The sequence below is a fragment of the Rhipicephalus sanguineus genome, unplaced genomic scaffold, assembly GCF_013339695.2.
Source record: "Rhipicephalus sanguineus isolate Rsan-2018 unplaced genomic scaffold, BIME_Rsan_1.4 Seq292, whole genome shotgun sequence".
NCBI classification, from domain to species: domain Eukaryota; kingdom Metazoa; phylum Arthropoda; class Arachnida; order Ixodida; family Ixodidae; genus Rhipicephalus; species Rhipicephalus sanguineus.
Genome location: NW_023614955.1, coordinates 71,203 through 97,013, shown reverse-complemented (window position 1 = coordinate 97,013; position 25,811 = coordinate 71,203). Strand labels below are relative to the sequence as shown.

At 46.5% G+C, this 25,811-nt stretch overlaps 1 protein-coding gene across 1 annotated transcript; it reads right to left on the bottom strand.

Moving 5' to 3' along the window:
• Window positions 1-8,024: 8,024 nt before the first annotated feature.
• LOC119376945 (uncharacterized) lies at window positions 8,025-8,618 on the bottom strand. The gene has a single exon (XM_037646605.1). It carries the CDS (start codon window positions 8,616-8,618, stop codon window positions 8,025-8,027), a length of 594 nt encoding a protein of 197 aa, XP_037502533.1.
• Between the last annotated feature and the right edge of the window lie 17,193 nt (window positions 8,619-25,811).

Below are 25,811 nucleotides of genomic sequence, written 5' to 3'. Positions count from 1 at the left end.
CTGTTGCCGTTGGGGAGAGGGCACGGCCCCTCCCCACGCGCAGCGCGGTTCAAGGGCCACGCTGGCTGGCGGTGGCGGGCGATAGGCGCGCGCGGCGAGAATGTCGCCTTGAATGCGCTTCGCCTCGGCGGCCAATTCCTCTAAATCTCGGAAGCGGCTGCCGCGCAGGTACGCCGAAAAGGTCGGATGTGCCTGCCTGATCACCCGTTCGACGCGCTCCTCGTTCGAGGCTCTGGGCTCGGCGATAGAGAAAAGGTCGTCCATCGCGCGTACGTACTCCTGAAGCGACTCATCAGGAGCTTGCGTGCGGAGCTCGAGCTCGCGCCGCATCCTACTCTCGTAGTCAGCGGGTAAGAATTCGCGCAGGAAGGCCGCGCGGAACTCATCGAGGGTTGCTGCTCGGTGGCCTGAAAGCCGATACCACCTCGCCGCCGTGTCAGTCATTGCAGCCGGGACGACGCGTCCGAGCACATCCTGATCGTCTAGACCCATGGCTCTCTGGTAACGTGTGAGGGAGTCCAGGTAATCGCGTGCACTTTGCAGATCACCGTACCCGCTGTAGGTCGGAACGGCCAACATGACAGCGGGATGAGTGCGTTTCGGAACAGCCGAAAGCGTTTGGACTGCCCCTGTGAGCGCCTGTATCATTTGGGCGGCATTTTGCAGCAGCGTCTGTGCACCTGCTTCAAAGGAAGCTGTCGGTGCGTTAACGGCGCGTTCGAGCGGTGGGGAACTGTCTCCGAGCTCGATAAGCGGCGCGGTTTCAAAAGGGATACCGGCCGGCGTCGCGCCACTCTCGGGGAGCGCCTGTCGCGCATGCTGCTCGAAGGGGGCACTGGCCCTGTTTTCGAGCAAAGCGGTATCTGCTAAAAACGACAGCGGACAAAACTCACGCCTAGCAGACATAACGCGGGTAACACGGCGAGCCTGATACGCAAAGGCGTGCTGACTCGACTAAGTCTAATCAAAGGCTTAATGAGCCTTTGATACCGCGTTGGGCGCCAGTGTGGTAGCCTCGATGCTCACCGGAGCCGAAGACTACCGCGGGTTCAGGCTTAGCGAGCCACAGGGCCGCGTCTACCGTCGCCTGCTTACGTTTAGCGCACCGCTCCGCACGCGCTCAGCTAGCAAAGGCGTTGAGCGCCGCGCAGCATAAACACAGTGTTCGAGATAACACACACACAAACACTTTATTTGCCTCTCGGCGGCACCCCAAACACACAGTACACGTCCGCTCCCGGGCACGGGGAAGCAAAGGGCCTCCCGCGCGGACGATACACCAAGGGGTTCCGCGGAGCACGTCGCAGCTGGCAATGGCGAGCTTTGACACGCCGCTCGGGAAAAGGTCCCTCGCGGCTATGCTGCGCACTCTCGCGATGACCACTGGGTCTGGTCGCGGGAGTTAGGGCAATCTCCGTACGCGTGGGCCTCCGGCAAGTGCGACTCGGCGTGGTACGACCGCGCACGAGCACTAGGCACCGCTCTTTGGCTTAGCGTACGAACCGGAGCTAACACTGAGGTAAACACGCCTGCAAGGATGCCGAGGCACCCAGGCAGGCTACAGCCCAGCGATTCCCAAAGGGGACGTTGGACCGGAAGGAAAATGCGTGCTGCTTACCCAGCGGCGTCCGGGGAGAGAGAGAGTTCGTCCCGGCCTGCCCGCGCGTCAGTCGCCGAATTTCGCGGCTCCCCGACCGCGCGCAGCGCCACCACGAGTGTCGGCGCGTAGCGCAAAATGGCGCCACTCGCCGTCGCGGGAGAACGGGAGAGGGAAAGGATTCGAAATGCCCGCGCAGTGGCTTCGGGCGCGCCTCGGATCCCCACAATGTATGTATGTATGTATGTATGTATGTATGTATGTATGTACACGGTGCTCGACTGGAGAACCGTAGGTCGCGGAATCGAATTTCGGTGGAGGCAAAATGCTAGAAGCCCGAGCGCAGGCGGTCGAAATTTCCGAAGCCCTCCACTACGGCGTCCCCCATAATCATATCGTTCTGGGATGTAAAACCCCAGTAATTATTATTATATACATATTTATAATGACGCAGCAGTTAGGCCGCAAGTCTCATTTCACCCTCGAGTAACTTTTTCTGCAAGAAATTACTCAAGAAATAACGGTTTACTTAAAAACGGGAGAAAAAAAAAATCACGCCATATCCACGAAGTGAATCATGATTGAGGAGCTGGCTCGGAGATAATCGGGTTTTGCTTCCGTCATTATCATCATCAAGGCTCTCAAAGAACAAGAGGAAGAGGACTTCTCTTTCGCGCGAGCGTGCGCATGCTACAGTTGGCTATGCTATATGTTGTTTGGCCTGCGTTAATGTCATCATCAAGGCGCTCGAAGAGCAAGAGGAAGAAGACTTCTCTTTCGCGCGAGCTGCGCCTGTAGCGGTCGCCTCTGGAGACTGGAACTAAGGTTACGCTTACGGCGCGGGACTTTGCCCCAGCTTAAGAACCTGGCGAGCCAGCTCCTAAAAAATCAAATGGTGGCGCACGTGGGGTCAGGCTTACGCGATAGCAAAATAAAAAAAAATAATTGCCTTATTATGCACAGATTGCTGCGTGTTCTTTTTTTTATTTATTTCACGAAAGCGATGATCGAATCTCTAAGTCTTTTTACATAAAGTAACGAGGTAGAGACACTGATGGAGGAGCAGTTGTATGCATTACTCTAGGAAACTTGGCCCTTTAATTAAGCAGCATCGAAGAACGGACACTGCTATAAGCGCTGCGCAGGCCCGTATATTGCTTGCAGCGTGCCTCGTAAGATATGCATGAAAGTCGACAGGCCGCAGTAATTCGCGACAAACCGTCACGGTGGTCTGTATAGTGCTCATGGTGCTCGACTGCTGACCCGAAGGTCGCGGGATCGAATCCCGGCCGTGGCGGCCGCATTTCGATGGAGGCGAAATGCTAGAGGCCCATGTACTACTACTGTGCGATGTCAGTGCACGTTAAAAAGAGCCCCAGATGGTCGAAATTTCCGAAGCCCGGCGTGCCTCAGAATCATATTGGGGTTGTGTAAAACCCCAGAAATTATACGATTATCAGAAGTTTGACGAATATGAGCGCGAGAGAGTCTGACTTAACAGTATTTAGGTGAATCAGAATCCGAGTGAGCCCTACGCAAAAAACTTTTTTTTTTGGTGAGTATCAGTGAGTTTAATTTATTCTGCCGACTTATGATTGTTGTTTCAAGTCTTTCTACGAATAATTTCTGGCCACACTGGCCAGAAATTACTTTTTGCAACTTGTTGACTCACACAGGCTCTAACACAACGTCTGTGCCATGTCCGGCGTCGCTTACCGCTGGAGTCTGGACATGCCGACGGTATTGCTCTCGGCATTGGGTTGCCTTTAGGCTTTAGTTTCACCGGCTTTGCAATGTTGTTTGGCCTCGTACACACCATGAATGTGTTTCCGCTTTACTGCGGCTTTCCTGTGTGCTCGCTTTACGTGGCACGGCGTGCAGGCGTTTCTCTCGTCGTGCGTCAATAAGGTTGGAATTTTGCGGGCAAGTTTAATGGCCGCCGACTTCCGTCGGCCTCACCGGCAACGTTCGCCACGGTTGTTTGACAAGAAAGCACGCAAGCGCTAGTTGGAATGTTTGTGGTGAAGTCACGTTACATTACACATTAAAAGCAAGCGAATGTTCTCTCTCTCTCTCTCTATTATAAACCCCAGCACGCACGTTCACATTAATGTTACTCATTCGGCCTCACATCGAAAGCTCCATTGTTAAACCAAGTCTTATGTAAATATTCGTGAGCGGGAATAGAGAATTATTGCTACTGTCTGGCAGTTCAGCCTTCTTCGCGTGGCAAGCACCACTTGGCACAGTAAACCATTTCATAGCACGAATGAATGATTCTGCATGTACAAATGCTGGAATGCTCTATTAATAAGCCGATATATCTATAGAGATCTGTGCAAAGGGCGCGTGCTTCTTGTTATTTCCCTTTAGTTCCTTCCAGTGAACTCACGTCGTTTACTGAAAGGCACGGCTAAAAGCCTCCCGATACTCCAGAGGAGGTGGAAGGGAGTTTTAACTTTGCTCGAGGGGAGCCCTTTGCGTTAGTGATGAGGTTATACACATGTGTATGTATGTGCGGATGTATTGCTCATCACCGAGCAAGTCCGAACTAGACTTTCAGATCTGCCACAAGCATTGATTTTGTGGTTCAGCCAAATACTACGCACCCGCACTCAACAGATCCCAGGTATACGGTTCGACCTCAACACGGACATATAACGCAGGAACCTATATGGTGTACGCTGAGACTTCGCCATTGGCACATTACAAACGCTGTGCGCTGATGTACTTATTATGGGATGTGGTAATATTTATTTGCTCGTTTTACTGGCATGAAATAACACTTCTATTAGAATAATCCTATTTGCATAACAGTAGACCCGAATCCACTCATTTCTGTCTTGGGGTAGACGAGGCCAGAAAGGTCTCCCGACCGGTTCCCGAGAATTAGTGGAACAAGGCTCGACATGTTATCATCAAGGCTTCTGATTGCCCATTTAGAATATATTGAACAAAAATTCTGCACAGTTGCCCCGTTCTCTGTGTTTGACCATTGTTATCGTTCTGAAAGCTGAAACAAAAGACCCTGCACAACGAATGCTTCATGCATTCTTGCTTTGCGGGACGATGTTAAAGGTTGCACGACACGCGCAAGAACAAAAGGCAGGAAAGGCTCGTTCCCCGCGGTCAGCCGGTGCGTCGCGTACGTTCGATGCCGATACGCAAACATCGGATGAATTCGCGTCCGCGCTGGTTTCTCTTCGTTCACGCGGCCTCCCTGGATGTCCTTCATTCCGAGCTTTCGCTCGCATTCATTGCGACGGCCCCGCCACAGTGGTCTTCTTCTTCTTCTTCTTCTTCTTCCCAGGAGTGGATCGGCGCAGTTGCCAAACAGCACTTCCTCGAGAGTCCTGGAGACCCGGAAAGAAAGATGGCGTGGTCCGATAGCGACGGGCACCCTCTTCCTGAAGGAAGGAAGTCGCTCGTTCTGCTCCTTTTGTTTCCAAAGTCCCAGGCGGCGTGGGCTGCGGTGACGCGGCGACGCTTTCAGTTAGAGGGAGAGAGTGATCATGAGAGATGCTGATGTCGCATCGAGGAAAGTGAACTTCGCTGCGCCACGGACAATTAGTGGCGCCGTTCGGAGAGAAGGGAGAGAGAAAAATAAAAATAAAAAAGGCGATTACGGAGGAAGAAGCAGCGATACTGCTGCGATGCGTATATCTCTGTCCATTTTGAGACACTTTTATCGTGGCTTTGAAAACCGGCCCCCAGGACCGCACGAGAGGCTCTGTGTGTTCTCTCTTTCCTCTATAAGCGTGCATTCCGGGCGGGTTAAGGATGCCAGCTGCATTAGTGGGAAAAAGCGGCAAAGTCGAGCGTTGGCACGCCTATATATACGTTTATACACCCGCATAGCGTGGCTCCTGCGAACTGTTCGATAAGAGAGCGATCATATCGTCCTTGTTATGCGTTACTTTTGGAAGTTAACGGAGGCTGAAATTCTTTATCGATTTGGTTTTGGCGATATAGTGCGCCTTGATCGATAAAGCCAGCAGAAGTGGATCTGACGCTTGTGTACTGTATGCCCCCCCCCCCCCCCCCCCCCCTTGGCTACGCCTCTGACGCTTCATATTTCTGTGTCTAGAGCACATTGACAGGGCGCCCGCAGCTAATTAGACATCGCACCGAACGTTACATTATTCACCGAAGAGAAAGGAAAAGCGAAAAAGAAAAAGATAACACGGTCGTACGTAAGTACCTATAAGAACAGGTGCCAAATTCACTGAGGGTCTGATTTGTGTTATTAGTTAAACCACACTTATGTTTAATTACGCTTGAACTGCAAGTGTGACAGGTGAAACCGATCCTTGCACTACTTGCACTAACATCTCGCCGTGAAATTTATCGCTTCTGTCTTTTTTTTACCGCATATTTCATCGTCGTTCATTACACGACGATTTCATACTTCCTTAACTTGCGCTTCTTCTTTTTTTCTTCTTCTTGTTTTTCATCTGTTCACCTGTATTATCTTCACTCTGTCTTTACATTGTCTTTAGTGTTTGATTTTCCTATTTATTTTCCTCGTTTGTATTAGCGCATTGCAGTTGTGTTGAATTGATGTATCTTTTCGTAGAAAATGTCTTTATTATGTTGTTCCCTCTTCCCCGTGTAATGCTTCGCTTCATGAGAGTATAATAAGTTTAATGAAAAAAAATATAACGTGACAGTACTGTAGCGACAACGAAGATGGGAACCTTTCAGAATTATTTGGCTTGAACAACGCACTTAAGGCGGTAAAGAAAAAAAAATGTAGAAAACAACAACAAAAGTGAAATGACGACCGCATCATGCACGCCCAACTTTGTTTGAAAGTGTTTATTCGTATGATATTCACATATAATTATAACCCCAGGAAAGCGTCTGCATGACAGAATGACCTATATGGTTATGAAAACACAAGAGAAATTGAAAATCTATTCGTGAAAGTTTTATATCCAATTTACGACCCCATAACTTTTGTTTTCGGTCCCTAGATGTCCTGATACGATCACTACAGTTAAAGTCCCTTTAACTACAGTGGTAATTCTAGATTTCTGCGAGGCCCTGGATAGATTCTTTATAAATTCCGCAGCGTATTGAACTTATACACAGGTGTCCGTTTCTATTCTCGCTATTGGTCCCCCTTTTCTTCCCCTCTCTTTTTCTAATTTCAGAGAAGCTCAGCAGAGCAAGCAGTTGCAAAGGCCGACCTCTCTCTTTCTCAGTGTGTTTGTGTGCGCGTGTGTCTTTATACATTCGTGTGGCAGAAATGGCATTTCCTGTTGTTGCAGCTCGACGAACAGTTGACTTATGCAAATGCATTTGGAACTTTTTGATTATTTCTCTGATAAGATGGTCACGATGCCTTGAGAAAAATCGCGGTTGTTTTATTTAACGATGGTTTCAAATAACAATTTAAGTAGTTGAATGTGACTGAGCGTTTTTTTTTTTTTGACCAACTCTGGTGCTCGCGCGTCATGATGTTGGTTAATCGGTAAGTTTCACCATTAAAAACGTACTTACATGACGTAACTTTGGATAGGTCCCAGCAGTAGACAACTATACACATTGTTATATGCATTATCTTTCAGTGCCCCATAATTATCGCTTAGACTGAAGTGCTAAACTGAGCTGATTGCTCCGGCACAAATGTTCGTCAAAGAGCACCTGTCACTCACACTTTGCCCAACACCGTGGCATTTTGCGAGTGCAAGCCGTCATTAAGTGAAACGTCCGCCTTAAATATTGTGACGCGTGCAGCAGCCACGTAATACAACAGAAATGCACTTCCGGTGCTTTTTTTCCCCTGTAGTACGCGGTACTAAATGTTTATGATATTTGTGAAAAGCAGAAATAACACAACCAACCACGAGAGTTGTAAATGTGAGCTGTGCACCAAACACTTTATACAACGCCAGGAGAGCTCGCGAGTAGAGATCTGCGTGCAACTTTCTCGGGAGGAAATACATACGTACCTGAAGTAGAAGCGACAGCTGAGGATTGGCTAGCAGTGCTATAGAAGAAATAGTGCAGTGTAAACATGCGACTATGAATGTACCTACGGTGAGCTCACGGATCGAATCCATCTATTCAACATCGAAGTATACGGTGGTCCGGAAGTACTGAAACCATACTGCCATACTCACAGCACAGGCACAAAATCACGTATGTGTGCAGTAGCATCTGTATAGCCAGTACTTAAGGCCGAACTAATCACCAGACTCTCCTAGTTCGAGGATTCTCGATAGAGTTGGTCAAGCGCGGGCGAAAGAGACGCAAAAGAAGTGTTGCTCATGTATAGTAGTGAAGTACAGCGTTTGCAACGCTGTGCGCGGCTATTGGACGCAGCAGTTTTCAGAAAGAATGTTAGTATAGCATCATCCGATGGTGCTGCCATCTCAGAGCACCGGCACCGCCCGAGGACTCCTCCGGGAACGCTTGCTGACTACGGTTCCTTGTTTTTTCCGGAAGCACCAGGGCTCTCAGTGGACACGGCCTGCTTGGCTGGCGGTTCTTGTTGGTTGGACTCGGCCGTGGGCTTCGGTTCTTCTGAAGGGGGCGGCGGTGGCGGTAGTGGAGGCGGTGAAGGTGGTGGTGGTGGCGTAGGTGAAGATGGAGTTGGCGTAGATGACGGCACTCTTGGAGGCCACTGCGGCCTCCAGCCGTGCCTACCATCCAGCGGAATCCACAGCGGCTTCCAGTCTGCTCCTCCTCCGGGTATGCCACCTCCAGCACCCACCAGCACGGGTCCCACGTGCCAAGGCTGGTGCACCCGGCGGGCCGCCACGAAGCCGTGGTTGTTCCAGCCCGCCGGTGCCCACGATGACGGTGGTCTATGCAGTGGCGTTGGCGGCAGATGTCGGCCTCGCTGGACGACGTTGATCCAGCCGTCGTCGGCCGCCTCCTCGGTGCGCCGGATGATGATTATCTGAGACTGTAGCGAAGGCGCTACCAGAGTCGTCGCCGCCACCAGCCACACATTGAGCGCTGCATCAAAAGGAATATCGCGCTGTGGTGTACTGTGGTATGAATGTAGCATGAAATATCCGCAACACTATACACGCGCTTCCGAAACGGCACAGATCTGAACAGAATGCAGTATTGCAGACTACCTTCTGATGCATAGTTTGACCTATTGTAGCGCGAAGTACAGTTAATTGGGGCCTGGTGTTGTCCCCACTCCTTACCTAAAGAGCACGAAGCTATAGCTCTTACCTCAACGCAAATAAATACTCGCGAGGCCGTGAGCTTGATTACGGGCCACACTGAAAAATCAACACGCAATGCAAGATGATTTACACCGCCTTCTGAATCTTCTGATGTAAATGTTCACGTTAGAGACCCTAAGTGGCCAGACCATGAAGATTTGTTCTGTGACGTTAATAATAATACGGCGTCAATCAATCAATCAATCAATCAATCAATCAATCAATCAATCAATCAATCAATCAATCAATCAATCAATCAATCAATCAATCAATCAATCAATCAATTTTCGCTACCCCAAGTTCGCGGTAGCGTCCTTTTTGCAAATAAGCTGCTGTGTGTACAGTTTATTAGTTTAGAACAAGCTCCATCTACAAAACCGTGGGGAACGTGCCCCTAGTTACACAAGCACGCTAACCTACGGTGCTACGTTCTTCATGGAGTTCGCTTTCAGCTTAACTGTTCCTGGTCGGCTAGTATAAACGCTAAGCTTATTAAACAATACTAGTAGTCTGTTGTCTGTGGCAGAAATATTTTTTAAGAGGTATCAGGGCACTCAAGAAAATTTCCATAATAGCTGCACAGATAGACCTGAACGGTAAAGTTAACTGTCTTCTACACGCAAACACACTTGACGTTACGGAAATGAGCAAATGCAATTTGGTGGCGCATTTATTAAAAAATCTCTGAGTTCTGCAGCGGTACTCATTTCATTGTAGTCTGATCTAGTCACTGACTTCTCTCTCTCTCTCTATGTGTGTAGGCGGAACCAATGCGTGTACCCAGGGGGTGGTTAGGGGGATTCAAACACCGTCTCCCCCCTCCCCCCTTTTTGTATCTATATATGCACGCACAAACATACAAACACACGCACAAACTGACATAAAGGGGTGTCGGAACCTGCTGAAAAAAATGATGGCCATGCCGCTGGGCGGAACTTATTTTGTATTTCTGAGGTTGTCGCTGACTAAAGATGAATGTGGTGCTGCATGCTCTGTAACTTGCGTCTTCAGTTGGTAGGTTGCTTTCAACAACTAAAGCTGCCTCATGTGGTCAAAATACATCCACATAGAGACAGCCTCGCATCCCTCCTTGTTTCGCAGACCCTTACAAACGATTGACTTCAGGGAGAGCCGGCGACGACGTGCAAGGGTCGATAGTCTCCGAGGCTATGCACTAGAACGGCCAGTACGCGCGCTCTCGCGCTCCAGATGGGCAGTGGCACTAGGGTGATTCCACGAGAGATCGAACATGCCTGTCCGGTCGCATTTTTTGTTTTGCCTGGGTTTTTTATATGTTGTGTGGGCACATTCAAAGTGCACGGAACTGAAAATTTTATTTCCAAGAAACGCTCCCAGCGCGCCAAAAAAATATTTGAAGGTGGCGGCGCATGCCTCCTGTTTTTGCTCACTGCATTGTTTTCGGATTCCACGGCCGAATTTAGCGCGAACTATAAATGATGTGCCAAAAATTTCTTTTGCTGGTTTTAATACGCATTACTGTAAATTACATCCATGCTCTTTTTATGCCGTCCTCAAAAAGAAGAAAATGTGAAAAAATGGCAAACACGGCCGAAATCAAAAAAGGGTCCTAAGTTTGAGGCGCCTTGGCGCCTTTACTATTTCAAACAGAAACTTGAAAACAGTGTCAAATATAGAAAAGAGCCTTTGCAACATTTATACGGAAGATCATTTTCCTACGGTCAGCGCAAAAAAAGAAAAAAATTGTTAAAGAAGCGAGTTTTTTCAAAAAAGTACATTTTCAAAAAATAAAATAAAAAAAACTCCGGTCTCAATTTTGACGGCAATTTTTTATCGAAGAGCGCTTATGTCAATGAACACACGGTTTTAATATCATATGTCCTCATTTGCTTTGTTTACGAGATATAACTGGCCAAAGTGACCCTTGCTGTGAGTGCTCACTTCAGTGCGACTGATGGTTGTTAATAGCTTGCATTGTGCGTAAATCGCAGTTTTATTTATTCTGCTGCAGCAAAACCTTGCTCTGGTGGCTTTTCGTCAAGAAAAATGTGTTCTCAGATTTTATTTGTGTCTAGCATGTGCAAAAGTGGGCTGTTGCCGCCCTCTAAATGGCTCACGTGTAAACAGTTTGCAGCCTACAACCTCGCCTACAATCATCAGAGGAAAGATGGGCACGCCTGTTCAAGATATCAACCGCTTCTTCTTCCTGAAGGAATGCCTGGTCTACCTCATCGCGGTTAGATGTAGACAGGTTTTCCTTGAGGAGCCTAAAGCAATGCAAGCAGACCTCGCAGGTGTCGCGAAGATCCTCAGCCTATGACAGTAGCTTCTGGAGGTAGGCAACAACAAAAAGAGCAAAGAAAAAAAATTGCGCAACGAAAACGTTTTCCTCAGCAATCTTCTTTTTGTGAACGCGTAAATAATCGGCACAGAATAATAGGACCTAGCCATGGGCCGCGCGCATCGCGTGTAGTGAACAGCTAGACCTAGAGCAAGCCGAAACGTTTATACTGAACGGCGCCGCACAAATTATCTCACATCTGCGCAGCTGTCATGAATGCCTTTCCAGAACTGCTTACGGTTTAACATTTTATGACTAAGGGTGTCTAAGCGCTTTGGGCTGTAATATTTAATTTGTAGGCCGCACTCATTGTCAAAACTAAGGTAATGTCCGTCTGGTGCCACCAATGACCTTTGCTGTCCTCGACGTGGGAAAGTACTTAAGTAAAGTAGCAACAAAACATCATCAATTGGTAAGCTTCGGCCACTCATAGCTTAATCATGCCGCACCGCACGTTTTCTGGCTGCTGAAACGCTGAGGTAAAGGTCGAGATGATACAGGAAGACGTTATCTGCGACGCCGAAAACATGTGATTGCGGGAAGTGAAATAACGGCTCGGAAATCATTGAGCTAACTTTTCACAAATGTTGTTTAGGCACAATGTGCGTCGAATGGGGAAGATGGTTAGAGCGTACAATGCATGTAATGGAAGGGAAGCAAGCAGGCAGTGAGAAAACAACTGCATAACAGCGCGCCTGCTGATTGTGGCATTTAGTTACAGATTAAGTTGGCCTTCGCTGCATACAGATGCTTTATTCTGTGTGCAAGGAGAGTTTTGACAAAGTGACCTAAACCATGTGTTCGCGGTGTCTCGCGTGCTTCTGATTAACGAATACTGGCGGGTAAGTTGAGGTTGTAAGCTGCAAACTGCGTACGCGTTCGGCCTTTAGAGAGCGGCAGAAGCCCACCCCCACACACGCTAGACATAATTAAAGTTTGAGAATGCATTTTTCTTGACGACAAGACACCAGAGCAAGGTTTTACTGCAGGAAATAATTAAAACTAGATTTAAGTGCACTGCAAGCTGATGACAACTATCGATCGCACTGAAGTGAGCACACACAGCAAGGGTAATTATGGCCCGTTAATCTCGTGAACAAAGCAAATGAGGACATACATATTAACATGGTGTTTTCACTGACATAAGCGCTCTTCGACAAAAAATGTCAAAATTGAGGCCTGAGTTGTTTATTTTTCGAAAATGTACTTTTTTTGAAAAAAGCTCGCTTCTTTAACTATTTTCTTCTTATTTCGCGCTGCCTGTAGGAAAACGATCTTCTGCATAAATGTTGCAAAGGCTCCTTGAAATACTGGAAAAAGCACGGATGTAATTCACAGTAATGCGTATTAAAACCAACAAGAAAATTTTCGACACATCGTTTATAGCTCGCGTTAAATTCGGCCGTGAAATCCCAAAACATTGCAGTGAACAAAAACAGGAGGTCTGCGCCGCCACCATTCAAATACTTCTTTGGCACGCTGGGAGCATTTCTTGGAAATAAAATTTTGGGTTCCGTGAACTTTGAATGTGCCCACATAACATATAAAAAACCCAGGCAAAACAAAAATATCGACCGGACAGGCATGTTCGATCTCTCGTGGAATCACCCTTTAGAGGGCGGCAGGAGCCCACTTTCGCACACGGTAGAACCAAATAAAATCTGAGAAGACATTTTTCGTGACGATAAGCCACCAGAGCAAGGTTTTGCTGCAGCAGAATAATTAAAACTGCGATTTACGCACAATGCAAGCTATTAACAACCATCAGTCGCACTGAAGTGAGCACTCACAGCAAGGGTCACTTTGGCCAGTTATATCTCGTAAATAAAGCAAATGAGGACATAGATATTAAAACCGTGTGTTCATTGACATAAGCGCTCTTCGATAAAAAATTGCCGTCAAAATTGAGACCGGAGTTTTTTTATTTTATTTTTTGAAAATGTACTTTTTTGAAAAAACTCGCTTCTTTAACTTTTTTTTTCTTTTTTTGCGCTGCGCGTAGGAAAATGATCTTCCGCATAAATGTTGCAAAGGCTCTTTTCTATAGTTGACACTGTTTTCAAGTTTCTGTTTGAAATAGTAAAGGCGCCAAGGCGCCTCAAACTTAGGACCCTTTTTTGATTTCGGCCGTGTTTGCCATTTTTTCACATTTTCTTCTTTTCGAGGACGGCATAAAAAAAGCATGGATCTAATTCACAGTAATGCGTATTAAAACCAGCAAAAGAAATTTTCGACACATCATTTATAGTTCGCGCTAATTCGGCCGTGAAATCCGAAAACACTGCAGTGAGCAAAAACAGGAGGCACGCGCCGCCACTTTCAAATATTTTTTTGGCGCGCTGGGAGCGTTTCTCGGAAATAAAATTTTCAGTTCCGTGCACTTTGAATGTGCCCACACAACATATAAAAAACCCAGGCAAAACAAAAAATGCGACCGGACAGGCATGTTCGATCTCTCGTGGAATCACCCACTAGCGCCTTAGTTTCTGGAAAAAACACTCGGCGGCGCCACGTCTCTCAACGCCGACAGTTCTGCGCTGTACTCTGCCGCAATGCACGCTTGTTATGCAGCGAAGCTTGTGGGTGCGTCCAATCGACCTCTCCGCTTAGCCTAATGAAATCAAAAGACAACAAAGCCGAGTAATGCAGTACATACATTATTTGCACTTTTTAACCGTAGTGTAGTAAGTATGACGTAAATGTAAATGAATGAGAGTGGATTAAAATCAAAGGTGTTTTTCTTTCGACGAGTTTAATTCATTTTCCACTAATGTCATAATTACCACACTACAGTTAAAAACTACAAATAATGTCTCTATGCTCCCCTTGGTTTTCTTGTCTGTTGGTTTCGTACGTTGTATCGAACGAAGTAAACGAGCCTTTCGAATAATTTACCTTATTCTGCTATAGTAAACGCAAGCCCACTGTCACAGAATTCCGCATACGTGGGCTTGAGGTCTTTAAAAAAAATTCGGCAGATCCCACGTACCGTGGGAGTCGATGTTATGCGAAGCATGCGGCGGGTAGGTGACTGTGGCGTAACTTTTTTTACTGAGCGACACGTTACAAATGGCGCTAAAGATTTGTATAATTTTATACGCACACATATATATGTTGAAGAGCGGCATATGTGTTATATAACCAGTTGTTTACGGTGGGGTAACGCTGCCAATGGCAACGTGGTATTACCTACACCAGAAACGGTAAGCTGATATGTAGTGCTTATACGTGTCCCGAGAACGCACGCACGTTCAGGAACCCGTGTGCATGTGTGCAAGAAGTTCTTGACAGTTCTTGAATAAGGGCATCATCACCGTGATCAGTGAGCACCAGCAGCTGGTCGTGACTTGTTATAGGATTCGGTCCTGATCGTGGTGATGAGGGGTCCATGTGTAGTGAAGTATGTGGTATAGTATAACTGTCAGAAGTCGTGGAGGCCTCGGTCATTTCGTCGACAAAATTGTCTGTCGACAGAGCCGGCGACATGTCGGAACCTGACGCCACCCTTCGCTTTGGTGAGGCATAGGCCGTCGAGGGCTGTAGGCCTGGATAGTGCTACGTAGACCAACATCAGTGGATGGTGTTTGTCATATTCGTAGACTACCTGGGCCGTATGTGGCCTACGTAGACTAGTCTACAAAGCGGCTGTCAATCAATCTGGCATCATTCTCTGTCAGCATGAGGCCATCGCCCAGCCTCGTAAGAAATGAAGAGGACACTGCGTAGTCCTGGTGGACGAAGTGCACTTTACGGTGCGGTGATGTAGATATCATATGTAACTTTCGTTAATGTATTCCTCCGGGGTCGAACAATGCTTCAATATAGCTTGCTGAATCATAGGAATAGAAACGTAATGTTTATTAGACTGCTTTAAAAGCGGAGCCAACTTTGGACCTACAGACGTTAATCTGATAGGACGCCTGTATCGTAGGAGTATCATGTAGTGTTTATTGCTTTCTTGTAAAATTAGATAGCAAGCACCACAACCACAATGGACGTTGCACCGATATTACGCCTGCGTGGGCTGTGTTTTTCCAAACCAGTTTATAGACCTGGCGTGGCTCAGTGGTAGAATGCCTGATTGCCACGCAGAATGCTTGGGTTCGATTCCTGCTGGGATCCTAATTTTCATTCTTTGCATTCGTTGAGTCAACGCCGCCGATGTTGGCTCTCCTTAACGCTCTAGCATTTAAGTTACCATGTCTGTTCTCGCTGTTCCTGGGCAGATATACACTGTCAATCACCTGTGGCGCATACCCGTACACCGCGGCCCGTGGTAAACTGGTATGTGCCACACGTGTCTAGTGGAAAGGTTTGACGACGTACGCGACAGGATTTTTAACGTTATTCATGTCATGACCCGGCAATCATATTCGTCAAATCCTCTTACCCTCCCATGCAAATTTTGGTCTACACCAAGGTTAAGGAGGCGATCATGAGAGCACCCAGACGTAGGCGGCTAGATAGATAGATAGATAGATAGATAGATACGTAGATAGAAACGCCCAAAGTGCCAGAGGTTCGCTAAGAAATGCTTCGCATTTAAAATCTTTTAATACAAAGCTAAAAGGCACATTCGAAAGGAGAAATAATCTGTTGTTGGTTTAGATGTTCTCTTCTCTATTATTGAATAAATATATTGGCAGAAAATGAAGGTGTAACTTGAGAAACGTGTACGGTTTTAACTGTAGAATAAACGCTGAAGGGGCTGTAGAATAAAAGCTGATTCTGTAGAATAAACGCTAAAGGGGCTGACTCCGGCAGCAGTCCCACTCTCGGCGCCTGGTCCTTTTGGTGTTACGTGGTCTGCGACGGCTTACTCCCGCAGTAGAGCACCAAGTACTCTAAATCGTTAATCACTTTTTCTAAACACACGATGAAATAATTCGCGAATAGGTAAAATGTTATTGTTGCGGAGAAGTGCCTTGGCGTTAGCAAAATAAAAGTGACAATGGGTAATCCGAATAGCGTCCTATGCTGTACGTTTTTTTTATTTGTGCAATATAACCACTGCACTAAATCCAGTTGAAAACGAAGAAAAACGACATTGTTGCATGCATCAATAGTATGGAACTCTAATCTCTCCTCAGGAAGGAAAGGTGGCCGTCCTTCACAAAACCTGAAAGCTGTAAACTTAATTTTTTTAGTATTGTTAAAGAAACATTTTAGATTGCTCTAGTAGACCGTGCGATCCGGAATATCACGTGATCCAGAATATCCAGAATATCACGCTTCTAGACTATTTTACAGATTTTTACGGACTCTGTGTGTTTTGGTGCCGCCATATTGAACTGCAGCCTTGCAGTTTTGTCTATATATTTAAGAACTAAACGAACAGGGCTGCGGTAGACGCATGCGCATGAAAGCGGTTGGGTTGATGCATTCAACGCTTCATGACCTTATCAATTGACATCGCGATATATAAAAATAGAAAACGTTCGTCTAACAGTCATACAACATGTTTCTTACGTAAAATCGTGTATAAATGGCTTGCACCGACGTCGCTAATACCGCCGTGTTGGAGCACCATGCAGCATGGAGGTGGACGACGTTTGCGACGTCACATTAACGTTATCAAACATACCGTGCAGGTTCTTTCGTTATTCATGAACAGAGGTGTTCTTGCTACGTCATTATCCTATTGAAGTTGGTTAACAGCAACTTGTTTGTCATCAAAGCCTCCATCGTGGAGTGCCAGTACGTTCAGAAGCTGCGTCCATGACGTCACGTGCAAGCTATCTACACAAGTGCAAGTCCGCGTGGAGAACGCCGAAAGCCTTACCCCAAACGAGTGGCGGCAGGAGACGGGCCATACGCGTTGTCCCCGCCCACGGCTCTCGCTTGTCTCTATGGTGCAGGTCTGACGTGTACGCGTCCAAAAATGAATCGCTTCGTGCTGTCTCGTGAGACAGTTGCTTTTATATGAGCGCGTCCCAAATGACCACAACGGCGTTAACATAAATGGGGAGAGTGCCGTCCGCCGAATGCGAGGACCCCGATACGCAACGCCACCGCACACGCTTCCCCGAGCCGCACACCGCGTATAAACATCTCGAAGCACGCGATCACGTGGAGCTCGAACCGAATGGCGCCCGGGGTCGTCCGAGCGGGACCGGCGTATAAAAGGTCGGGACGACGCGCTTTGTGCGTGGGCACTTCCTCCATACCAGTATAGCTGCGAGATTGAAAATAAAAGTGAAAATGTTACGAGCACGCACGGGTCCACGAAGTGTATACCTACGTGGGCGAGAAAGCGAAAGGACACCGTCCCCGCAGATGAGGGAGAGCTTGGAAGGAAGGGACTGTCCAGACATGGCGTGCGCCCGCTCGTGTGTGGCATCGCGATGTGCGTGAAAATTCGCATAAGCGTATGTAGGACCGTTTGCGCAAGGTACGACATTTTGTGCGACCATTGTCGATGTAAGTGACCGCAAAAAATTTGTAACGGGGTGGCCTCAAGCCTCCTGTGGGGTCATACAAACCTGTCATTTGTCTGATCTACATGTGGCAACGGTCTTTTGCATTGATCACAGCTCTTTATGGTTCACCTCTGTTACAGCTCTATGGCAGGGCCAGTGGCTTGCGCAGGGTTCTCCATTAGGGGGGGAGGCGGGCATTGTCTTACCGCAGCACCCCCCCCCCCACTCCCCCCACCTCGATTGGTCGATTGCGAAAGAAATTAAAAGTTGCAGTGGAGTAAAACAGACGTGCTTCTCGCAACAACCTGCCTTTATTCCCCGTCATTCCGAGGGTAAATGTGGGGTGTAAGCTTCTTGGAATGCAACATCAGGGGGCCCAGGGCATAGGTCGGTAAGCTCACTCGTGAGTCCCCTCACTCAGACTCAGATCGGGCCGTGACTCTGAGTCTTAGTGAGTCCGGGCTAGTATATATCTTGGTGAGTCTGAGTCCGAGTGAGTCCAGTTCAGAAAAAAATCTTGGTGAGACTGAGTCTGAGAGTGTCCAGTTGAGGAAAATTTTGATGAGTCTGAGTCCGAGTGAGCCCTAAACGCAGAATATATTACTCGAGTGTGTCTGAATAAGGTCCACCTTTTTTGCCGGCCTATGATCAGGCATTCTCGGCCTCTGATCAGGGGTTCTCGGTCGCCAGCATTCGGCCTCGTCCAGACAGCATGGGAATGATGTAATTTGCCTCAACTTTGTTTGAGTGGCTTCAAACGACCTTAGAGGTTTACGAACTGATCTGTTCGAAGCATTTCTTTTCTCGCCAGTTGGCTGTGTTGGAAATATTAGTCACATTTAGTCAAATGTGCCCTTTGATGCTATTGAGATCATTAGATCATTACGAACAGAAATAGCCCTTTGCCCCGCCACGGTGGTCTAGTGGTTATGGCGCTCGACTGCTGACCCGAAGGTCGCGGGATCGAATCCCGGCCGCGGCGGCTGCATTTTCGATGGAGGCGAAAATGTTTGAGGCCCGTGTACTTAGATTTAGGTGCACGTTAAAGAACCCCAGGTGGTCGAAATTTCCGGAGCCCTCCAGTACGGCGTCTCTCATAATCATATCTTGGTTTTGGGACGTTAAACACCAGATATTATTATTAAGAAATAGCCCTTTAGAATATAAAAAAAAATATTAGCTCAATGACTATGCTTACGGAACATCATCTTATCTAGGCTGTAGCGCCGTGCTTAGTTTAAGGCGCAGCAGTTTATCCGATGCGTTGGAAGTTGCGTGCTAAAAATAAGCCGTTTTTCAAGGTGAAGCAGTTGGTAAGGCTTGCGAATTGAATGAATTCGAACTATACTTGAAAAAAGATCGATGCCGATCGCAGAGAAAAGATATATTCTAGCCATGACTGAACGACAGGCACAACCAAATTTCCACCTTGGGAAAATGGCCTGCAGGGAAACAGCACTCCCAGCAGTGTACCGCCGTTCTTGCAGTCTTTGTCTGTCGTTATTTCAAAACGTTGGGCGTATTCCATGATGATCTTAAGTTTGTATTGACTAGACTTGTCCACCGCCATATTAACAATTTTGCAGATATGATAATTTTGCTATCACTGCACAGGGCCTAAATTGCTTCGTACCAAGACCCACAGATACTTTTATCAAAGCCCTCACATTATCTTTTTTTTTTTTTTCACCAACGCCTATATTTATCTTTTCTGGACGACACAGACGAGTGATGTATTGGTTTGTTTGGTGACGCTCCTGGGGGCTTAGATAAAAACGCGAATGAAGAACACATGTTAAAGAAAATTACTGTATTTGGCACTCAGTCGATTTTTTCCCCGCATTTCCCACGTTACACATGCAGAAAAGACTGGTATTACGCATATGCGAACTTGTGCTGGCGAAAAAAAGAAATCGTTTTTTTCTGCGTCAGGTAGCATAGGCGAATCTGCGGATGATGATGTTTTCAGACTCCTTTCGAAAAAAGACCCTTCTTCATGCCATAAGTCAGCTCACACAATTTAACCCTTAACTACTGCGACACTATATGAAAAAGAAGAAGCAGCGATTGAGCTGAAGGTGTCATTCATTATTTTCTCTTACTGATGCAGAATTTAGATGATCAATTAACGCTTACGGTCGCCATGGTAGCATTAGCAGTTATAGATGCACAGACGAAATATCCTTGCGATGCAGTTCCAACATAGGCGTGAGCAGAGGGAAGGGGTTGGCCTCCGCCCCCTTAACATCTAAGGGAGGGGGTGGCAAAGTCTGCCCCAATATGTTTACCTCAGTGGGAACTGTTCTGTCATTGTTCAAAGAGCAGGTATCACCACGCCGGTTTTTTGACGATAATTGTGGCAGAAGGCCCCGATGTTGCCTTCCAACTGTTCACTAATCATCTTTACTCCCGGAAAGCCAGGGACCAAAGGCAGGCCATTGTGAAAAGCACATCATCGCTTCATTTTTTTATAGTATTTTTCATCCATGGGGATGCATGTTTCTTTTAGACTCGACCAACGGTGGGACAAGGGGGGGGGAGGCAGCGATGATACCTTGCCCCCCATCCCCCCTTATGGGGAACCCTGCGCAGGCCTACGAGTTCCACAACAGGCTGTCCTCCTTGAAATAGGAAAAATGGTTACGGCGTCCGTTTCTCTCGACGATTTCTTAACTCACGCATGCCTTCTCCGAAAGGCCTCAAGGCTCCGTTTCGGGCACCGACTGCACGACTGCGCAGCGAGCGGCTTTAGCAGCTTGACGCCTTCGAAATCGCACGCTCACCTTGCCGACTGCTATTATGGGACCCGTTCTTCCAAAACGGCTTCCTGCTTCCTTTCTTTTTTTCTCGAAATTTAGAAAGGCGCGCTGAACTGGCAGCACATTCAAAAGCATTATCGAACATGATCCCAAGGGCATATCGCCTTTACATTATTTGCACTTTATTTTAGAGGGCACTGTACGGTTTCGGTGTCGCCAGGCTTTTAAGAACGATATCCGTATCATGTAGACTAATTACTAGGGGTGTGCGAATAGTGAAATGTCATCTCGAATTGAATTCGAGTCGAATAGTGGCGAATAGGGGTCAAAAATATCGAATATCGAATCGAATATCGAATAAAAAACATTTTTTGAAAATTGAAAGAAGAAACAAAGAAATGAAATCTCCTCATGTCCTCGAGCATTTCACAAAGTCTACTGCCGCACGCTTCGTGGCCGATCCCCCGTAGTGGGTTGGGCTATTCCCCTAAGGAACCAACCAACCAACCAACCAACCTAACCGCGGCGAGTGACTGCTACCGAAAGAATTTTATCTCAAAAATAAGGTGCCGCCCGTTTCATGGCCGATCCCCCGCAGTGGGTTGCGCCAGGTTGCCAAGGTCCAACCAACCAACCAAATTGTCATGCAGAAACACAAGCTGTTCCACGTGACCTGGCTTCAATCTCTCTCGCCGTGATGTTACCGTGTTTCCTGCAGTTGAAACATACGCTCACTGGGCACCTCAGTAGCAGGAATGGAAAGGTATCGCAAAGCAATTTTGGTGATATCCGGAAAAAGTGCAGCTCCATGCTCTTGCCAGTACTTCGAAGGATCATCCTTTCTTGGGATCACGGGCTCATTGAAGTAATTTTGAACCTCTTGACTGTAACGTCTGAGCTCAGTGTGCTGGTTATTTTTTGACGCTAGCAGTTCGACAGTCTCCCAGACTGTTCCCTGGCCTTCTTTGCTGGAGCCATTACTTGCGGAAATGACGTAATCTCCCTTAAAATAACATGCGCTCGCTTATAACTAGGATATCGGCGAAAGTTTTAACGAAAGGCCTACTGTAACGACGTTAGCGTTAGTTTTAGCCACCCCACCCTAACTGAGTTGCACCATTGGCCTTTGTCGCGTTTTAGATATTCGTCCTGTCGAATTATCCGAAACTTCGAATATTAGCTATTAGAAAGTCGAATCGAATTATTCGGTTAAGTATTATCCGATTCGAATTCGAAACTCGAATATTCGCACACCCCTACTGATTACCGTTCTGCGCGTAAAATGCGAAAGCTTGCTTCCTTGGTGCTCAAGGCGGTCAGTTTCATGCGACAAACTTTCGAAGCGTGCGCCGTGACGTCCAATACAAGAACTGTCGTAAAATGTAATAATGTAATTTAGCTGCATGTTGAACGTCCGTCTGTGCAGAAACTGTGCAGAGCAATATCGTGTCAATTTGGTTCAATGTGCTGCCTTTTCCAGTGGCCTCCTTTTCCCGGAGGGGAGGGGGAGAGGGGATTTTCAGCGACGATTTGCCTGGTGATCATGCGCACACATACCTACTCTCCTCTCCTCTCTCTCTCCCCTCCCTCCTCTCATACATCTACACACACCACACAGTCCTTCAGTTTCGTGACGTAGCTTCGAATATAAATTTAAGACATGACGTGCATTGTACAATCCACTTCCATATATAATTGCTTAAAAAAAAAAAAAAAACCTTACTAGCCACAATAGATCTGCTGATCAAAATAATGAATCCATTTTCCTTAACGGACTATAACACAAAATTCCGCCATATTTGGAACGTTACATCGAGCTCAAAAAAGAAAAAAATCCGGCAGTTCCCACGCACTGTGGGAATCGATGTAATGCGAGGCAGCCAGCAAAGAGCTGCATAGATCGCCTTGTTTGTCCTTCAGGAAAAGGAAGTCATTCATGTCGTGACATCTAGTTCACTATATATCTCATGTTTGTCATGCATGCATGCATGCATGTACAATCTGGTATTACCATGCTAATGAAACGTATATTCTGGTATATGCAATGCGTGACCTGTCATTTAAGTTCGTCACGCACTCATGTCATCCATAACAATTTTGGTATATGTCCAGTTAACAAATTGGCCGGAAGCGCACCAAGACAGTGTAATGTAAATCATGCATGCCGCACATGACATGCATGTCATTATCTTCATGTTACCACCTGTCATTTATGTTCATCATGCACTCACATCGCGCAATACCAATCTTGGTGTATATCAAGTTAGCGAACCGGCCGCGAGTGCGCCATGAGCATGGCATGTAAGTTGTGCTTTTGTAAAAAAAATCAGCGCAAATAAGACGGAACAAGAATAGAAGGACACAGTAAGAGCGCTGTCTAACAACTTGTGTTCCGTCTTGTATGCGCTGATTTTTTTTACAATAAGCATCAATTCCAAATCGCCCACCCCTCTAACTTACTGTAAATTATGCTGTACATGAAATGCATGTCATGATTTTCATGCTACCGCCTGTCATTTATACTAGTCATACAGTCATGTTATGCCATACCAATTTTTGTATATGTCCATTTAATTAAACGGCCGCGAGCGCCTCGAGAACATGTCATGTAAATCATGCTGTACATGACATGCGTGTCATCATTTGCCGTTAGGACCTGTCACTTATGTTCGTCATACACTCTTGTCACGCCATACCAATTACGGTATAAGTAACAAAGCGGTCGCAAGAACAGCAAGACCATGGCATGTAAATCATGCCGCTCATGACATGCATGACATGATTTTCATGTTATGACCTGACATTCACGTTCGTCATACGTCATACAGTCATATTGTACCATACCAATTTTGGTGTACATCCCATTAATGAAACGACTAGATCACAAAGACGTAGGCGGCTACATAGATAGATAGATATAGATAGATAGATAGTAGATAGATAGATAGATAGATAGATATATATAGATAGATAGATAGATAGATAGATAGATAGATAGATAGATATATACGCTCAAGGTCTCAGAGGTTCGCTAAGAAATGCTTCGCATTTTAAAAAAAAGAAGGGGGGGGAGGGAACATGTATATATCAAGCCTTCGTTTTATGCCAAGAGAAAGCGTACCTTGGAAAAAGTAGTACTACTACCGATACGTTCTAATAATCATGTGATGGACGGTTTGATTACATATTTACCGAATGTTTGCATTATTGAGACAAACACAATTTTAGTAACTACGTGGCGTGGAGATAGTATAGCTTTGCTTCGAAATAGTCCAGCGGATGGAGAAATAACGAGGAAGGCGCGTTGAGGGGCTTGGGCGCACCGATGGAGGGCGAACCACCTGGTGGAGGTAGGCCTCACCACTGCGTTTTCAAACCGGTTGGTCAAACGTAAGATGGCGCCACTCCATGAGATTCGCGGTCTGCTCGATTTCTCGCATCTAGTAGTGGTTCAAGACGTACATTTCTCTGCCAGCGTCTCGGAATGAAAAATAGCCTCAACGCACTGGTGTAGCCAGAAAGGGGGGTTCAAGCCCCCCCTCCCCCCCTACCTCCTCTTGAAAATTTTCAATTTTGCTTGTGTATATAAACGCGCGCACACATACAAACACACGTACGAACATACATAAAGGGTAGTCGAACCCCCCCCCCCCCCTGAAAAAAATTCTGGCGACGCCTTTGCCACACCCGTATGATGGTATAACTTTAGGGCACTTAACGGTGATGATAATCGGCTATATGTCAAATGAGTTGAGTCCTCTATCCTTGAGCTGTTTCCATTTGTGACCGGGTAGGAGAGAGGAGAGAGAGAGAGAGAGAGAGGGGGGGTGGTTCTAGCAAGCCACTATAGGGCCGCAATCTTTGTTGCGGCGTCCATCTGCGGCATATGGTTTGTTTACTAGTAGGGGTGCGCTTTCGAGTTGATGTAGCCTTTAGTGAAAGTTCTAATTTCATGACGCCGAGTCAATCTATTAATACATGATACAATAGTGGACAAATTGAGTCACAATTCGTCAGAAAATCAACCGCAGATGTGTGCAGAAAAACGTACTAGAACACTTCGTTAAGCAGAGTACAATCATTCTCATCCAGGAACGTCGGAACGCTTTTATTTGGAGACAAACAATATTCAAGCCACCTACATCCTCGAACCAGATAACATTAGGACAGTCTACGTGGTGCTTTATTTATGTTAAAAAAAACACAACCATAGTCGTGTAATTGCATTGATACGTCATTGTCAATGGCTTCCAACGAATCGTCGACATAAATAACGGCAGATGATCGGGCATTATTAAATGCGAAGCAATTCTTACGGAATCTTTGGCACTTTGAGCGTTTCTATCTAAGTATCTAGATATCTATCTAGCCTCCTACGTCTGGGTGCTCTCATGATCGCCTCCCGAACTTGGTGTAGACGAAGATTGGCATAAGAGGGTAAGAGGATTTGGCGAATATGACTGTCGGGTCATGACATGAATAACGGGAAAATCCCGTCGCGTACGTGGTCGAACCTTTTCCTCCAGACACGTGCGGCACATACCCGCTTACCAAGGGCCGCGGTGTACGGGTATGCGCCAGAGGTGACTGACAGTTTATATCTACCCAGGAACGCCGAGAAAAACATTGGTAATTTAAATCTGAGAGCGTTAAGAAAAACCGACATCGGCAGCGTTGACCCGACGAATAAAAAGAATAAATATTAGAGTCCCAGCAGAAATCTAACGCAAGCATTCTGCGTGGCAATCAGGCATTCTACCGCAGAGCCACGCCAGGTCTATAAACTGGTTTGTAAAAACAGCCTATGAAGGCGTAATAACGTCAATTGTGGTTGTAGTGCTGGCTATCTAATTTTACAAGAAAGCAATAAACAATACATGTAGTCCTACGATAGAGGCGTCATATCAGATTAACCTCTGGGGTTCCAGTGTTGGTTCGTAGTCTAATAAACAAAACATTTGTATTCCTATGATTCAGTAAGCTATATTGAAGCATTGCTCGACCCCGGACGAATACATTAACGAAAGTTACATATGTGGCATTTTTTTTTTCTAAAAGAGCCAAATGCACTTTAACTGAAAATGAGAAAAACGCACTTTTTTGCTACTGCCAATATGGTAGGGCCTGCTCCGACAATTTTATGCCTGTGTGTTCCTGTCCCCTAAATAAGTCAAATCTGTCCTGCGGCTAAAATCTGTATATCCCACTATCGTTGGTATTCAAGAGTAAACTTTGTATTTGGCTCTTATAGATTGGAACATTTCATTTGAGTTTGAATTAGCTCGTAAAAGAAGTCTAAAATTCGAATGCACGGTACAGCAATATTTTGCGATAAAATTAACGTCATTGTGCTTCTGTCGGTGCCGTCCTCCGTCGCATGCGCGTAGTGGCGACGACTAGACTTGAAGAGCGAGTGGTCCTTCCTGCAAAAGGCGCACTATTCTGGATCGTCGGCAGCGTTTTCTTGTTCTTGGCATCTATTTAAGGCCTTGAAAAGTGTTCCAGCTCTTCTTCTTCTTAGGAGCT

Coding starts and splice junctions, on each gene's coding strand:
- LOC119376945 (XM_037646605.1), bottom strand. CDS start 8,618: ATGCTACATTCATACCACAGTACACCACAGCGCGATATTCCTTTTGAT.